This window comes from Astatotilapia calliptera, chromosome 12, assembly GCF_900246225.1.
Source record: "Astatotilapia calliptera chromosome 12, fAstCal1.2, whole genome shotgun sequence".
Lineage (NCBI taxonomy): Eukaryota > Metazoa > Chordata > Actinopteri > Cichliformes > Cichlidae > Astatotilapia > Astatotilapia calliptera.
The window spans coordinates 8,833,824-8,847,591 of record NC_039313.1 but is presented as its reverse complement, the minus strand read 5'-3'; the positions used below and the strand labels follow the sequence as shown (position 1 = coordinate 8,847,591).

General features: G+C 41.3%; 1 protein-coding gene across 5 annotated transcripts in view; it reads right to left on the bottom strand.

The window, feature by feature from the left end:
- The window catches only part of LOC113033543 (tenascin-like), a 124,887-nt gene that overhangs the window by 39,136 nt on the left and 71,983 nt on the right, over nt 1-13,768 (bottom strand). For all 5 annotated transcript variants that reach the window (XM_026187446.1, XM_026187448.1, XM_026187447.1 and 2 more), the window contains 2 exons: nt 5,657-6,205; nt 2,275-3,867 (listed from right to left, as the gene is read on the bottom strand). In XM_026187446.1, the coding sequence (XP_026043231.1) occupies nt 2,275-3,867; nt 5,657-6,143 (2,080 nt within the window). In that variant the 5' untranslated portion in view covers nt 6,144-6,205. The remainder of the gene's footprint in view (nt 1-2,274; nt 3,868-5,656; nt 6,206-13,768) is intronic.

Here is a 13,768-nt window from a genome sequence, read left to right as displayed (position 1 = left end):
TTGTAAGATTTAAATGTGCCGTTGTTCACAAGTAAAATGTGAAATAATCAGCAGCTTGTTTTTATTTAAATATTTATTTCCCATAATAAGTTCATCCATTAAGCGGACGCGAATGGATGGATGAAGTTCAACAGGGTAGATGTACTTAAGGAACATGAGACTTTTTCAGATAAATAAAGGCAAATATTGCAAACTACACAAAAGACAGCCGCTAAAGCGTTTAAGTTTCAAAATAGAACAAACGAAACAGACTACTAAATTGTCAATTCCACTTAGAAACAAAATATTAATTCTAAAAATAAATCTTAGTTTGTTTTACAGAAGAACAGACAAAATTGACTAACTTTTGTCAGTATCAAATAAACTGAGAACTAAAAGGAAATTCTCAATCTCTCCTTGTTGTATAGCTTAGCTTTTCAAACAGTTTTAACAGTTACTTTAGTCTGACAAAAGCCGAATGACGAATTAGCGCTTCCAGTCAGAGACTGAGGCTACGTCCACACGTACACGGGTATTTTTGAAAACGGAGATTTTCCGTTTTCGTTTTAAAAAATAATCCCGTCCACACATAAAGGCAGAAATGAAGGAAAACGTTGCTATGAACATGCCAAAGCAGCAGGTGGAGCTAGATTCCTAACCATGCAGAAATGTTGGCCAATCAGAAGTCTAGAAGCCTCGGTGGGAAAAAGTAAACAAAGCTGGGGCATAGAAGCAGAACCGAGTCGTATGTGTGGAGGGACAGTAACTGTGTGTATATGTGAGCATTTAAACACTGCAGAGAGTAGAATTAACAGTAACAGTATTGTAGAAATTCATTTCACCGAAACAATAACGTGGCGCACAGTGTGACGCATGCACCAGTTTATTGTATTTCCAGACTTGCTTTCGGCACAATTTACAGTGCACGCTACTCTGTTTTTTGTCAGACTTGAAATAGCCGAAATACCTTCACACTACGGAACTTCTATGGCTCTTCCGTTCGACAATCTCTCCGGCATTGGAACCATCATCTGTTTTCTCTTTGGTAACCTTCGGTCACGCTCGGTTGATTTTTCTAGTCGGCACACTCATTTCCTCCATTACCCGGGCGGTACGGTGGCTGGCTGCTTCACAAACAAATACACATGTGTGGCTTGGCACTTGTGCTGTACGTAACAAGTCACGCGACGTGACGCTGCGGCTGTGATTGGTTCGGCTCTGCGCTACTTAATTTGGATTGGCTGACCTTTTTTTTTTTTTTTTTAAAGAGGACAAGAGCGGCAAGGTCTATCGCGATAGTTTAATTTCTCTATCGAGTAAAAGTTATATCGCGATACATATCGTTATCGTTCTATCGCCCAGCTCTACTCATAGGGGGTCATATGATTGTTGGGTTTTTCTCTGTATGTATTATTGTAGCTTACAAGATAAAGTGCCTTGAGGCGACTGTTATAGTGATTTGGCGCTATATAAATAAAATTGAACTCTTGGCACACACTACCAACAGACTAAAAAACCTTATTTAAGTGTATTTTAATGCTAAAGTTTCTGTAATATTACATAAGGAGTCTTTATTTAAGTAAACTACCTATTGTCTAAGGAGCTTGGAAAGAAAAGTGTCTGGACTCCTTTAAGTTTCCTTGGAGACATTTCATCCAAGAAGCTTCTTCAGTTTTAAGGGCAATTGGTGGAGAGTCCCAGATTTTAAGCCCTATGGGAGTGTCCCCAAGTGGGTCATGGACCCCCTATTGATCCTCTACCTAATCACATGAACCAAGGTGTGAAAATGGGTGTAGGTCACAATCAGCCAAGGTTCTGGGTTAACCCACTGTAAAATCTAGCCCCACCCTATCATGTGATTTATTGAGGTTAATTGGCCCAGGATGTGAGTGGGCATTAAGGTGTCTGAGAAGGGATCTCAAAACTGGATTATAGATGGCAGACAGTTTGTGTCGTAAGCCCCGCCCTCTGTTCAAAGATGGTCGTTCACAGTGGACATAGATGGCTTCTTTGACTCCTCTTTCAAACTATCTGTCTTCTCTTTCCATAATGTGAACATTGACATCCTCAAAAGAGTGACCTTTGTCCATTAGGTGCAGATGGACTACTTGTTAATCGTTTGATCAAAACAAAATCCAACACCTACCCAAAGACTGTGTTGCCAATGATCTGGTGAATTTTAACAGATGAGAATGTAGCTAAAACATTTCCTAACCCTAAACATGGGTAAAGTTGCGTAGAAAGTTATTCGTGTAGGTAATGATTTTATTAGAAAGTATATATAAACTGTCTTACCCTCTGAGCAGTCCTCTCCAATGAATCCTTCATCACAGACACACACTCCATTCTCACAGCGCCCCTGGTTGTGGCAGTCTTCTGGGCAGGTTAATATGGAGCAGTCTGGACCAGTGAATCCCTCATAGCACACACAGCTGCCATCTACACAGTAGCCTCTATCTAGGCAGTTCTTGGGACATGTCTTCTCACCGCAGTCCTCACCAGTGAAACCCTTATGACAAACGCACTGTCCGTTCACACAGTGACCACGGTCCAGGCAGTTATTGGGGCAGGTCAACTCACCACAGTCTTTCCCTGTAAAGCCGGTGAAACACACACACTCACCGTCCACACACTCTCCACGGCCCATGCAATCTTTAGGACAGGTCTTGATGCTGCAGTCCTCACCAGCATAACCTTTCTCGCATATGCACTGCCCATTCACACAGTGACCACGGTCCAGGCAGTTATTGGGGCAGGTCAACTCACCACAGTCTTTCCCTGTAAAGCCGGTGAAACACACACACTTGCCGTCCACACACTCTCCACGGCCCATGCAATCTTTAGGACAGGTCTTGATGCTGCAGTCCTCACCAGCATAACCTTTCTCGCATATGCACTGCCCATTCACACAGTGACCACGGTCCAGGCAGTTATTGGGGCAGGTCAACTCACCACAGTCTTTCCCTGTAAAGCCGGTGAAACACACACACTCACCGTCCACACACTCTCCATGTCCCATGCAGTCTTTAGGACAGGTCTTGATGCTACAGTCCTCACCAGCATAACCTTTCTCACAAACACACTGCCCATTCACACAGTGGCCACGGTCTTGACAATTGTTGGGGCAGGAGAGTTCACTACAGTCTTCACCTTGATATCCTAGGTCGCATACACATTCTCCATTAATGCACTGTCCCCTGTTGCTGCAGTTGTCAGGACATGAGAGGACTGAGCAATCTTCACCTTCAAATCCGGGATCACAGATGCACTTCCCGTTGAAGCAGTGACCTTTCTCGCTGCAGTCTTTGGGGCAGGTGAGCTTAGAGCAGTCCTCACCAGTGTAGCCAGTGTGACACACACATTGGCCATTCACACAGATCCCGTGGTCGTTACAGTTGCCCGGACAAGTGAGCTCACCGCAGTCCTCCCCAGTGTAGCCCTCTTCACAGTAGCAGGTACCATTAATGCAGCGTCCTCTATCATAACAGTCGTTTGGACAGATGAGTTCAGAACAGTCGAAACCCGCCCATGGATGGTCGCAGATGCACTCATCGTCCACACAGCGTCCACGGCCCAGGCAGTTGTTGAGACAGTTGGTCTGAGAACAGTCCTCACCGATAAAACCGTCTTCGCAGAGGCAGGACCCATCAACACAGTGACCGTAGTCGCCACAGTCCAGCAGGCAGAGCTCAATGCTGCAGTCATCTCCGCCAAAGCCCTCAAAGCATTCACATTTGCCATCTACACAGCGGCCCTGGTCCTGGCAGTCACTGGGGCACTCAGGTTCAGTGCAGTTGGGGCCCTTCCATCCAGGCTCACATACGCAACTACAGGTGTCAGTACTCCAGTTTCCGCGCTCGTTGCAGTAGGGCTTTGAGGACACTTCACCTGAGAAATGGCAAAAAAGAGAAGGATTTCCTTTTAAATTATTGCAAATGTGCACTACTCATCCTCCAGTTTGGCACTGCTTTACTTAGTCCTGTAATAATATTTTTTGTAAAAGTATGAAACAAACAGAAGCTACTGTGTTAAAAGTGAAGTCTAAGTAATTGGAGCCTCTGCCCAGCAAACATGGCAGAAACACTGACATCATCTTCTAAACAAGAAATATTAACATCATTTTAATTTAATGAAGAAATTAAATGCATATGCCCTTTGTTTAAAGTAACAATACCTGATGACTAACTTGGTTACTAAATGGTTATGAACAGATGGCCATACAATATAGAACCTGGAACCAAAATTGTAATTATGACTGACAAGTCAGTGCTGCTGTTGCCCCATATCACCAGCTCCTTCTTTAACCCCTCTACCACTCTAACATTCACCTGAAGTCTGGGAAATAATTACTCATCACTCCCCAAATAAAAATGTTATATTGGTAAGGAGATATAAGCTCAAAGCGCAGGCACCATACTTTATTTATATTTTTCTGCTTTAAATATTCAACTCAACCATAAGTTGTCTGGATGAAACTGAATTTGGACTGCACAATTATGTACTTCAATAACAGTTAGTTGTTTTATTTATTTATTTATTTTTGATAACCGGCTACTGTCTACAGATTAGTTGCCTGACAATTCTTTTTTTTGATGGGCAGTCTTGAGAGATGAAAAACATTTGTGCATGTCATACAAATCCTCCATCCATCTGCTTATCCTTTTTCAGAGTCAGGTACACCTTCAGGTTTCAGGTACACCTGCCTCTCGCCCTAAGACGTCAATCTGTTGTAAGGCTAACACATGGACAACCATTTCCACTCATATTCACTTACGCATTCACACCTATGGGAAAATTTGAGTTTCCAATTAACCTATCCCCACTAACTGCATGTCTTTGGACTGTGGGAGGAAGCCAGAGGAGAGAACGCACGCGAACACGGGGAGATCATGCAAACTCCACACAGAAAGACCCTGGCCTGATGGTGGAATTGAATTCAGGACCTTCTTGCTGTGAGGCAACAGTACTAACCACCGTGCTGCCCTATGTCGATGGCATAGGACTTTTATGTCATATAAGTCAGTATAGCTTATGTGCCATATAAGTCATACTCACTTCAAATATGCAATACCATAGTCTTTTAAAGAAATCTACCTTGGGCAGCTTTAACTTAACTCCCACCTAGTTTGACATCAGAAAAGGACATAAAGATGCATACTTGCATATTATTATAGATGTTGCAAGACAAATTCTTCTCTTTCCTAATCCACATATGGTTTCTCAAACTTCTCTTCCTGGAAAGTATTTTTTAAAACTGCTATTTTCAGCGACCAAAAATGCCTCTTTTATGTAAAAATTTTAATAATACATTTCAGTACGACAACTGGGATACAGCACCACCCCCCGCGACCCTGTGAAAACTGAATGGATGGATGGATGGATGGGACACTTCAGTAGATTGTAGATAGATATGTTGGGGAACATGGTGGCTTCCACAAACTGCTGCTCACTCATATTTATTTTTAATAGGTTAATTAAAAGAGAATTATTTTTTTTATCAAATAACCTCAAAGATTTATTGAGTGCACCTTTAAGGACAAAAGCTTTTTCTGTGCATTTTTGCCGATGTTTATTAAAATGCCTGTACACACGTGAGCCTATATGTACAGTAAACACACTGTCATTATAACACTTGTAATTACAGTGAGTGCATATACAGTAACAGATGTAGACTTACCTGTAACTTGAGCTCCACAGCAACCTGCTCCACTGGTACAGTGCTCCCTCAGACTAGACAGCTCTGACTCCAGCATCTCTAGCCTGCTCAGGATAGCCTTGATGTCTGGCAGCTGGTTTTCACAGCCGCATGCCTGCTTGGGGATATTGATGCGATGGGTGAAAACGATCTGATTGTCACCATCCATCGTGTGTTCCATGTGCTCGGTGTTCTGCATCTCCATTGGGACGGTCTTGTGCTTGAGGTCAGTACCTCCTGGTGAGTCAAGGTCCACAGAGCAGAGCGACGTGGAGGGGACGTTGATGTTGTAGACATGGTTGAAAACTACCGGCTGGTCAGGATGGGGGAGTGTGAGGTTCTCCTGGGTTTTCTTCGGCATCAGAGCCTCTCTGCGATGGCGGATGACATTCCTGACAAGGCCAGCAGTGGCAAACTGGAGGATGAGGGCCACAGTTAAGAAGCCCAAAAAGAAACTTCTCATTCCCATGATGACACCCTGCCACTGCAGCTTATGAGTTTAGTAGCAAATAGGTATTCCCTTCCAGATTCCTATAGGAAAGAGTAAGTACAAACAAACAGAGGACCAATTTTGAGAAAGAAATTAGGTTTGTCTCATATCTTTATTACATTCACATGTAAAAAAAACAAACATGTATTTATACATGTTTTGCATTCTCTCTGCTGCCATTCTTGATAGAATAAACTAAAAAGTCACATGATTGCACACACATACATATGTACATTTTTGCTGGCTCCAATAGTTTGTATTTTAAAAATTCTGTTGTTCATTGTCTGACTATGCTGCTTTTTTTCTTTTTCTCTTTCTCAACATTCCGCAACTGTTCACAAGCGATAGCTACACCTCCCTTATCCAGGTTCTTCTGGAGGACTCATCCTCTTTGTCCCTACAGTCACTAAGTGCTTGGGGCTCCTTTTTGGTTGTTTGACAGAAATATGATAATGACACCTCCCCCTACCTGCCTCTAATAAATTCCCATCTCTATTCTTGTTGCTACCACTTACCCGTTTTTGCCCCTCTGCTCTCAATAGACGAGACATACACCCTGTTGTTTCCAGGGAAGGATCAAGGGCTGGCCTGTGACCTTATGGATCTAAGCGAAGCATTCATGAAGACGGGCTGTCATGACACAAACAATCACAATAACACCTGCATGGTGTAGAACCTCTTCTATTCCCCCCAGCCCAGAACACAAACCAAGCTGACAGATTAATACTGGTATATAGCTAAACCATCTGTGGTCTTTCTGTAAAAGCACAGAGGGCCTGGATGAACTTCCTTTCCACTCCTGCAAACCAGCAGGTCAGCATTCCCAGAGCGCTCCCCCTTGAAAGCCAATTGGTTTTCTTTTAGTTCTGTAACTTGATTCTTAATGCTTCTGAAACATGATTCTTTAAAAAGGTCTGCTGGAAAATGTGCTGAGTTTGTGGGATTAAAACAAAAAAACAAAACAAAACAAACTGTTTATTGCTTTGATCTTATATTAAATTTGAATATACAGGTTTGTTATATGCATGCCTTTGTTATAGAGCTTTAAAAAGTGTACACAATAAGGTGTTGTCATCCCATTTCCAGACCCTAAAATCTATCAGGTCATCAGCAATATGTCTATGGTGAGGGATGGGTTTTGTTCTGGCCACATACAATGTACATTTTCAGAAACCAGAATATGCTGCACATCAAATCAAATCCGTTTTTGGCATTTGTTTTACTGTTAAATATTTTCATATTTGGGTGCTCAAAATCATTGAAAATTGTCTTAAAAGAGGTTGAACCCTTTGTCTAAATCTTTGCTAATTGGTGTTGGTGAACTTGGTAGATGTAAAGAATTTAAAGCATTTTGGTTCTTGTTTTTCTTTTACATGCAGAAATGTAAAGTAAAGTAAATTTCCTGGCCCTTTCAGCAATTGGAACCAAGAGGATAACAGAAAACCACAAATATAGATTCCATGCATCACCACAGACTCGTTACTTTTTGAGGAGCTTGGCTTAGGTTGAGTTTATATAATTGTGCTTTTTCTCCACCTTGTCAGAGATGCTGACACTGATCCTTTCCTACCTTTAATAAAAACCAGTGTTTGCCTTGGCTACTTTAAAGGTTAATGGCAGCAGTTAGAAGTCAACATGAAAATGTCTAGCTAAGCAGACACAAAAATGTGTGATTGCAGTGGAATATGTATGGAGGGGTTTAATTTGCTCTCCTCTCTCTAGACTTAGTTGCAATGATGTGGGATTCAAGATCATCTTAACTGGCCATTTTCACATCCACAGGGTGACAGTCAGCAGGTAACATTCCACTTGTTCTCTTCATCTCAGCCTGACGCATGATTAGGCAAGCTGACAGATGAGCTCAGCTTGGAAGGATCCCACAGCTTCACCCCCTACTCAGCCACAACATTACCAGTCCCATGATTAGACAGACAGGGATGAACGCCTCCATGATGGGTAGACTGTAAAAGTTCTAATATGGGAGTGCTGAAGATCTGGGCCCTCAGGGGTGTGAAAGCTCCCCCCACCATCCTCCTGTCTCCACACACACAAGACACTAATACAGTCACACTGCTGTGCCCAAGCATCACAAACTAGGGATTAAATCAACAAAATAGCCAGAAAATTGCTTTGAGTTGCTGCTAAGGTTTTAGTTCTGGGCGGATGGTTGGCTTTCTCACTTTGAAGGCTGGCTGCTCTCCACATGGACCTTTAAGAGAAACCAACCCCCAGAGACCAAAGTGGGCTTTGTACGAGCTCTGTGGCTCTGGCAGAAGTTGCCTTTACTTAGAAATAGATGAAGAGAAGAAACTTCCACTGAGCCCTTGAAATATTTTGATTTGATCTTTCTCTTCTTAGTTGCCATAAAGTCGTTTTTAATATGAAGCAGAACAATCAGAATGAGGGAATCTTAGTGTGACTCTGAGAAACACAGAGCTGATCCGTCTGTTTGGACTTCCTTCATGGGCACCCTGTGGTCCTGGCACTATGCTAATGCAGCTGGTTGTTGGCACTGTAGACATGGACTTGATACAATCTGACTGCTGCTGCTTTGTTATTCCCTCACTTAGTTTTGCTGTATAGTTAGCTTCTCAAACAGTAACAAAGCTTGTTGCTTGCCTTGTAGTTGAATGAGAGGAGAATTTCACCCAGGGAAACCTGCTGGCGCACAAGCGTTTGGTGCAACTGATCTAAATCGCCCCATTGTGAATGAGCGCTACAGAGACACTTGACGTTTTATACCTCACACAGAGGAAAACTCTAAACACTTTAGTTTGGGGTTTTGGTCAGTGATGGTAGTGATTAGCTGTCAAAAAGCTAACAAATTTACAATATTTTATTTTCATTCAAAAATAATCCCTTGGCACAATTTTTCATTCAGTATCATCCAAAATGAATTTGATCACAACCTAGTGAGAGCAAGTGCTTTTACTTTGCTGCTAAAAAGACTCACCTTTACAATCTAGCAGGCTGGAAAACACAATAGCTGGTGACAGCAACAACAAAAATCATGTGATAATGAGACAAATGTTTACTTCAGGCTGCTCTTTGCTTTTTGATTTTGTATATTGTCTGATTTAGACACCAAAACAACTTGGTCCATGTTGGGCATAATTCATGGCTTGGATTAAAATACACTGTTTCTAGCAGGGATTGTCGATTTTTGTACATACTGTGAAGAGAGAGTTCTATACCTGAAGAACTGGGTACACAAGTTTGAATTTATATCGAATTTTCTCTTATCCACACATGGTCAAACGTACACATATAACCCACACTTCTATTTGGTTAAACATTCCTTAGCAAGTTGCAACTTGACCGTACACTTTGATAGCCATCGATGAGCTTTTGACATCGCTCTGGCTGGATATTTTACAACTCTTCTTGAAAGAATAGGTAGATTCATTTAAACTGGTTGGTTTCCCTGCATGGACGTGACTTAAACATAGTTAACTTGATTGAGGTTGGGGCTTTAGGAAAGCCATTCAAGAAGCTTAATATTTGCCTGCTTCATCTTCATGTGTTCTTAAATTTTAAAGTCTCGTCTTCACTTGTCCAAAAATACCTCTTGTCATTGCACCCATTGTCTCATCTGACCCTGAATTCTGTCCACATGGGCAGCTGCAAATTTTCGGCAAACTTGCAGGTGTCTATTTTGGAGCAGAAGTTTTTTTAATGTCATGGTCTGTCATGGTCTCAAGCTACAGTAATGTAAAACATGCTTCACTGTGAACTGTAAACTGCTGGTGTTCCACCAGGTTACAGTTCACAGAGGAGACTTGAGCCTTCGTGAACCATCGAGACTCACAAATATCTGTCACCAATTTCCTCTCATCTGAGTGTGACTGTTTTGGGTGTTCTTCCAGACCTTGGTGAAGTGGTGACAAATCTGAATATTTTGTACTTATATAGAGTTGTTTGAAGTGATGATTTTAGAATCTGTCATTGTTTGCAAATTTCTCCAAGAGTCCTTCCCAAACTGTGTAAATCTACAGTTCTCCATTATAGATCCTGACTGCTGATCAATCCAAATCAGTGCTGTCAAACAAATCCTTTTTATGCTGCAGACAGAAACTAGTATTTGAAGATAATTATGATCACTAAAAAACAGAGTTAACAAAAAGTTGGCCTTGCCAAGTAAGGATATTGGAGAACTTCCAGCACTACTTATTGGAAGATTTAAATGAGTGTATGTATATATATTTTAGTTTATAGGTATACTTTTGACCTTGTGTGTATCAGAAAAAAATACAAAATAAATTCAAACTTCTTTTCAAATTATTTTTAAAGTAATAATTAATGGTGTATATTGTATAATCATTCCACCATTGAAAAGAACAGTTTAAAGAAACAGAATCATGAATCATTTAAACTTCTGACTACAACTGTAAAATGACTTTTTATTGCATCTTCTCTGTACAGCACTCCAAGCATTCACACATATATTCACACTGTGTATTGTGTCACAATGCATTCGGAGCGACCCAGGATTCATTATCATGCCCAACGATACTTTGCATCCAGGAATCAAACCACAAATCTTCCACATGCTCCAACTTCTGAGTCGTAGCTACCCGCTATATCGAAATCATATAATTTGTGAAGTCTGTACAGTTTCCTCTGAAACAGAATTTGCAGCAAGTTTGGAGTGGCCTTTCACTTTAATATGCAAAGCATGTGGTGACCTGCTGACTTTAACTAACTGCTAGAATCTGAATTTTGGCAAAAGCTGGAGCAAGACTTTTCAAAAGAGCAGACAGAGTGGAGCTCCATCTCTTTTGCCGTGATATCATTGGCTGGCTCGATCATTGCCACATTTGAACCACATCCTGCACTCATCATCTCACCTGTTCATTCACCCCTTATCCCACCTTACACAAGGAAACAAGCCAAAACTGATGGCTTCTGGGCCTGTCTACTAACAGTGCATCTCCCCAGCCATTCTTCACTCTGCCATCAGGCTTTTACGCAGTTCAGCAAAACAGCCTCATCGACCATAAAAAGAAGGCAGAAAGAGAAATATAGTGTGTGTCCTCCAAAGCACGAGGTGATAAAATTCTAAAACCTTTTCTGAGAAGAAGCAACAACCGTATCATTGATCAGTCATTGAGCAGCCGACTCAAGCTAGGCCTCCTCCTGGAAAATCATTTCTGTGTTTGATGATTATAACTCATAGCTGTAGTGCTGTCCTCAGCAATTTGGTATCTCTCTCTGGTTGTGACCTTGATGGAAAAACAAGAGTCAAATCAATATAAGACAGCGATGCTGTATGTTGGGGATTTATCCCACCTTGAAGGCAGGTTGATTTTGATAAATATGTTCATTTATTTGTCAGCAGGGTTTAGCTCTTTAGTTTGATTTGTGGCTCCTTGGGATGTGACATTACCCTTTAAATATAGGTAGGATAAAGAGAAAAAAAACACATTTTCCGTATCCGTGACTGAGGCCCATTTCCTGGTCATTTTCCCTTATTATAGTGTGACAGAATCTCAAGGTGAAAAGAACCCCAGACAATAAGGCTGCATTCAGTTCTTATAGCGACCCAGATCCGTATTCTGTACCAAAGAAGGCAAGCTGAGTTTTTGTCACCAGTGACCTACAAAACTAGGCAAGCTTGATAAATTCTTCAGAAATGAAAAGAAAGCAAGTGCATCCTATCAGACCTGTTTAACATGCAGTCCTGGGACTTGATTTGTAGTTGTAGTCATTGAATATTTACAACATTTACACATCAAGTGGGGCACACTGCTTCATTATTCAGTTTGTTTGTTGTCGAGTTATCAGATGGCTGCTGCGTCGTCTGTTGACGCTGCTCCTGTTATCCACCAGTAGTGACTGTGGCTCTGTGTTATTCTGCTATACATTTATGCTTGCCTTAGTAGAGTAACAGCTTCATGGCCTGATTTATTTTGGACCTGCCATATGGTAGATGTCTCAACTAAGGTGGACTCCAGTGACAATTAAATGTGTCATCACTGGGCCCTGAGTTTAAAAGTTCTGGTTTCTACGTTTGCAGTCTGCAGGAAGAGAACAAAGCCAGCGCGCCAATCTTTCAACCCAAACTTCCGTCTAAAAGAGAAGGAAGTACACATTTGGAGAAAAGGAGAAAACTGGTAATATCATTAACCAACAAGGAAACAGCGCTGGCCACATGGAAACAAGATTGACCGAGAAAATACAACAACCTTGTGATGTGTCAGGTTTGGGTTTTGAGTTGTTCCAGGGCAGTTTGTGCTAACTTCACTGTCCTGGTTACACTTTCATCTTGATCCTGTTGGTCACCCTTTGTGCAAGATAAATAATATTGCCATGCACAAAGCTGATGCCTCTAGACCTGGCAGTAAGAAAAAGAATCTTAAACTTACCACCTAGCAGCTCACTTTGGTGGTTAGGATTAAAGTTGGGTTTGGTGTAAGCAAAATGCTCCAAGAGCAAATCCATCTTCTTAGACTGCCATGTTAAATATATGGGACAGAATTCACATGTTTACAGCCTGGTGTTGTCCTGAAGCTTAAAATAAGGTCTGTTCCTGCTTTGATTGACAAGTATGGCTGCTAGCTGCTGTCTGCTAGTCCTCAAAAGGCTAATTTAAGCCACTGAGCTAGATAGTCTTGATTATATTTGTGCTGTTAAAGGCATTTTGGGCTACAGTAGCCATACTGTATAGTCACTTCAGAAAAGTCAAGAAAGCTACGGTCATAAAACTATAAAGCACAAAACCAGGAGCTTACAAAAACAAGAGCTTGCAAAACAACATGTTTTTGTCCATTTTTGTGATCTAAGGCTAAATGACTACATACAACCTACATACTTAACACAGTCCTTGAAATCTTACATAATATGTCCATGCATAGTCAATTATTATCTAAATAAGATCAATGAGACTTTGCTTTCAGTAATAACATTAGCTAGATCAGTGTGTAAAACTATTGTATTTCATACAATCATAGTCTTTTGAGCTGAACTCTTTTTATGATACCATACCATCCCACCTTTATTTATAAAGCACTTTAACATAAAACCAGAGTTCACAAAGTGCTGTACATGCTAATAGCATAAGTAAAGAAAATTAAAATAAGATAAGATAAAATAAATAACTAAAAAAACTAAAATAAATTGAAACATGTTAAAACAAATTGAGTCAACCCCTCTAATCAATGCCAAAGGCTTCAGCGAATAAATATGTTTTAAGAAGACTTTTAAATTCAGAGAGAGAAGAGGCCTGCAAGGGTAGATCATTCCACAACTTGGGAGCAACTACAGCAAAGGCACGATCACGATCAGTAATGTGTAGCCACACAGGGACAGCAGTCTGCTTCAGTTTACAGAGGGTCTTAGTGTCACGGTCCGGGGCAGCGGCCGTGTGGAGAGTGGAAAGGAGGACTCAAAACGCAGCACTTATTCAGGTGTGAGGGTGATTTATTGATAATATCCTATATAAAGTGGGGATGGTAAAACAGAACTAAGGATGAACTAACTGGGAGAAACTACACAAAGAAATAGCAAACCTGAGCATGAAGGGAGAACAGCAGGGAGAACAGCAGGGAGAACAGCAGGGAGAGCACGCAGGGGATTACACCAGGTATGAACACAGACGACGCGAC